The sequence below is a fragment of the Apium graveolens genome, chromosome 10 (assembly GCF_009905375.1).
Source record: "Apium graveolens cultivar Ventura chromosome 10, ASM990537v1, whole genome shotgun sequence".
Lineage (NCBI taxonomy): Eukaryota > Viridiplantae > Streptophyta > Magnoliopsida > Apiales > Apiaceae > Apium > Apium graveolens.
Genome location: NC_133656.1, coordinates 183,265,889 through 183,269,641, shown reverse-complemented (window position 1 = coordinate 183,269,641; position 3,753 = coordinate 183,265,889). Strand labels below are relative to the sequence as shown.

General features: G+C 32.9%; 1 protein-coding gene across 1 annotated transcript; it reads right to left on the bottom strand.

Moving 5' to 3' along the window:
- Positions 1–2,086: 2,086 nt before the first annotated feature.
- LOC141693814 (glucan endo-1,3-beta-glucosidase, acidic-like) lies at positions 2,087–3,518 on the bottom strand. The gene is made up of 2 exons (XM_074498984.1): positions 3,361–3,518; positions 2,087–3,267 (listed from the first exon to the last, which is right to left on the bottom strand). The coding sequence occupies exons 1-2, from the start codon at positions 3,431–3,433 to the stop codon at positions 2,240–2,242; spliced, it is 1,101 nt and encodes a 366-aa protein (XP_074355085.1). The 5' UTR covers positions 3,434–3,518; the 3' UTR covers positions 2,087–2,239.
- Between the last annotated feature and the right edge of the window lie 235 nt (positions 3,519–3,753).

Here is a 3,753-nt window from a genome sequence, read left to right as displayed (position 1 = left end):
ACCAAATAAATTATTGGTAAACTATCAAATATGCTACCATTTTTAATGATTTATTATTTTCTGAAAATATTTCAAAAATACGGTCAAATATTACTTACCTTTTTTGATTTTTGAAAAATAAAAGAATTTATTTTTAGTTGCATTTGATTTACATATTTTACCCGTTCAATTTGTTAAGTAACATATAATTCAATCAAATTCGATTATGATTTAAAGTTGCATTTTTAATTAATTTTTTTAATTTTAGTTTGTAAATATTGTTATAAAATTACAAACATATTTTATAAAAAGTTCTCAAGAAAACTAGTTTTTTTGTGAACAAAAATAAAACCTTTTTATTTATATAATTTTTTGCAATTTTACAAAAAGGTTTGTACCCTCCGGAATTTTTGAAAAAAAACTTCTAAAACATGTAGCCAAAGAAATTTATGGAGGAAGATTATTTTACAACTAACTTTTGCAAATATTTGGGCCACTTAGCGAGTCATGGAATGTCACATTAATAATATTTTGTGTTGTCCCGTTTTAATTTGGTAATGTTAAAAAATACCTAGGTGAATACAATATGCACATAATTAAAAAAAATTAATATAATTTGTTTTCATGTGTGAGACATTTCTAGTTAAACCATTTATAATTTGTTTTATTAACATTAATATAACATACATCTAGTATGGTTTTGAAATTGAAAATAAAACATATTCATATTCGGCAAAACAATCTGAACAACCTAAATTTATGCTTTATATTATACCTATATAACTAAGATATGGGTGTAAACTACTATTATAATACATTTTAAACAAATAACCAATTTTTTTAATAATATATTCACTTCACTGAAAATAAATAACATAATATATTAACTTTTTATAAATTGTCCCTCCCACCGTCAAAGTCTATTAAGGATATAAGCTTCTCTGCATCATATCACATATTTTTCTTCAAAAAGGAAAATCAAATGATATGTAGCCAAATTATTAACGTTTTATTGTGTAGATTCATGAACTTTTCCGTTATTTGATCTAAGTTCCTCGGTCAAATTTTTTTTAACGACATTAGAATCGGAAAATTGGTATTTTTCGTGTTCATACAAATCAAAGTAATTTTGGAAATGGTAGAGATATTCAAATTTAAAGTTAAAATAATTAATTTAAAACTTGAATCACTACAATACTTATATAGCACAATTTTCTCAAACTAAGTCCAATTCAAAAAACCCTAAATTATACCCTAAATCTTGGGTTATTGATAGAATCTAAAAACCTAAATTTATGAAATTTTGAATTAGACATGATTTGCGAGAATTGGTATTATACAAGTGTGGTGATTCAAACTTCAATTTAATTTTAAATTTTAAATTTGGATATCACTAACATATTCAAAATTACTTTGATTATTATGAATATCAACAACCCTAACTTTTCAGGAAAGACTTTCGAAAGTTAACTGATCCGTCCTACAAAATCTTTAACTTAGTAACCTAGACAATAAAACAATCAATAGTTCAAAGAACTTTAATTTAATTTTTCCCTTCAAATAACGATTATTTTATATGTTTTGACCCAAAATTGTAACGGTGTATCTAATTTAATTTGGATCAAATATGGCATGGTATTGAACTAATCTAAATCCATATCAATCAAATATTAGCCCATTTAATATATTTGCCAAAGGCCAAATCAACCATATGATGATGGGCCTGGACACTTGCATGGCACCATCAACATTACATGTATAAACATCATGAGACAGACTGTCACCTGTAAGGATCATTGATGGACAAGAACTCGTTGTTCATGAGAACACATATTCATTGTCTTATTGTCCACATAAATTATACTATGAAAAATATTGAATCATTTTTTTGTTAATCAGTATCAGTTTGTACAGGCTATGCTACTTCAATTTGAGTAATCCAACCTCGAATGTTGAGATAATAAGCCGCTTAAAGTCCTGGTCTCGACCAAGTGAGCTGTCCGGTAAAGTCTAGTAACATGAGTAACACTATACCATGCATATGATTAGTTCTGCACCCATTGTTCACTGTGCACGCAAATTTACACTCTTAAAGGCAAGAAAGATGTATGATAAACATAAGCCTCGTTTTATTCCTTTTATTAAAAGAGAAATTAAAATCTAACAAACTCTGATAATTACAGCAGTTTATAAAATTGGTACCCTTACATTCCCCAACTTTATTAGCCATAATAAATTGCCATACTATACTGATAATTCATTACTGCTGGAAATTGATATCGTACTTGGCTTGTTTATTGTTCCAGAAAATTCCCCAGTGCCTGTCGACCTCTTGATCCTTCTTGTTCTCGTCAAACAAATTGAAGATATAAGTCTCGATACGCTTTTGAGGCCTTTTCGGAGTCCCAAAGCTGCGTACATGGTTAATCAATCCATTGTTATGAGTCCTGGCATTGTCCATATTAGCTGCATTGTCTCCTGCAGTTGGCCATCCAATTTCAGACACCACGACATCCAACGAGGATCCACCAGCCTTTTCGAGTGCAGAGTGTACACTGTCCACCATGGAATCGAACACATTTGTGTAGGTAAGTGGTCCATCTTGTACTGTAGTTTGTGCAGATCTGAAAGTAGCATAATCCAAACGAGCACTTCGTCCCGGGTCACGGTGTGCTTGAGCCTCCAAATCCATAGGGATTTCTGCCTTGACGTGAATTAGGCTAAAGAAAGGATGAAGGTTTACAAGCAATGGTGAGTTGTTGTTGTTAACCAAGAATTGGATAATAGGATCGACAAATTGTCTAGTTTCTGGCCTAAATTGACCCTGTGATGGTTGGTAAGTTGTGCTAATAATCTCGGACTGATCCAGGGCAGTGGTGACTCTCATTCTGTTTTGTAGTCCAAATGCATTAATTGCATTCTGAATGTTTTGCATGGCTGGGAGGACAAACTGCGCGAATTGGGAAGTTTGGTCATGGACTGGAGTAATTCCATTTCCAACAACAATGAACCTGAAATTGACATCTTGATAGTTTTGGACATTGTCTTGGATCCATTGCTTGGCATTGTCTTGGCTGGAAGCAATCGATTGAAGCTGCTCGTTGGGAACACCGAGCACGACCTGAATTCCAGTGTTTCGGAGGGATTGCAATGCATTATGGTCCGGACCATAGAGTCTCATTCTTTGGATCCCAACAGATTGGACAAGAGACACAGCGTCTTGGGCTGACGGCTGGTTGTCAGCAAATGTTCCATAACAGACTCCTACTGGTTGTGCTTGTTCGTCACCTGCATCGATTAAACATAAACCACATTAGACAATATTAAAAAAAAAATGTACAAATTTATTGTTACACAATAAACATATATATTTACGCGCACCTGAACTAATCTGCAGGAAGCTTGCAGATAGTAAAGAAAGTACTAGAACTAAAAGGGGGATTCTGGAATGCATTTTGAAAACTATGTGTTGTATAACAAGAGAAATGTTGCTACTTCCTTTGATGGCTATCTACACATAACTTTGGGTTCTATTTATAGAGCCCGGATCGGATCGGTTCAGGGTTGCGAATAACTTGAATGCAAGTAGATAACTATCAAGCATGCAAATATAGCCAAAACAGCATGCAGAGTTTGTTATAGTGATAGATAACGTGTTCAAGTGTTTATTGTACGTGGCTCACTGAGTTTGTTATCGAACCTAAGCGAGCCGGACGAGACCAAGAGCTGATCATTCCAGACTTGTGGCTGGAGTTTGTATTTTTGCCGAATCAA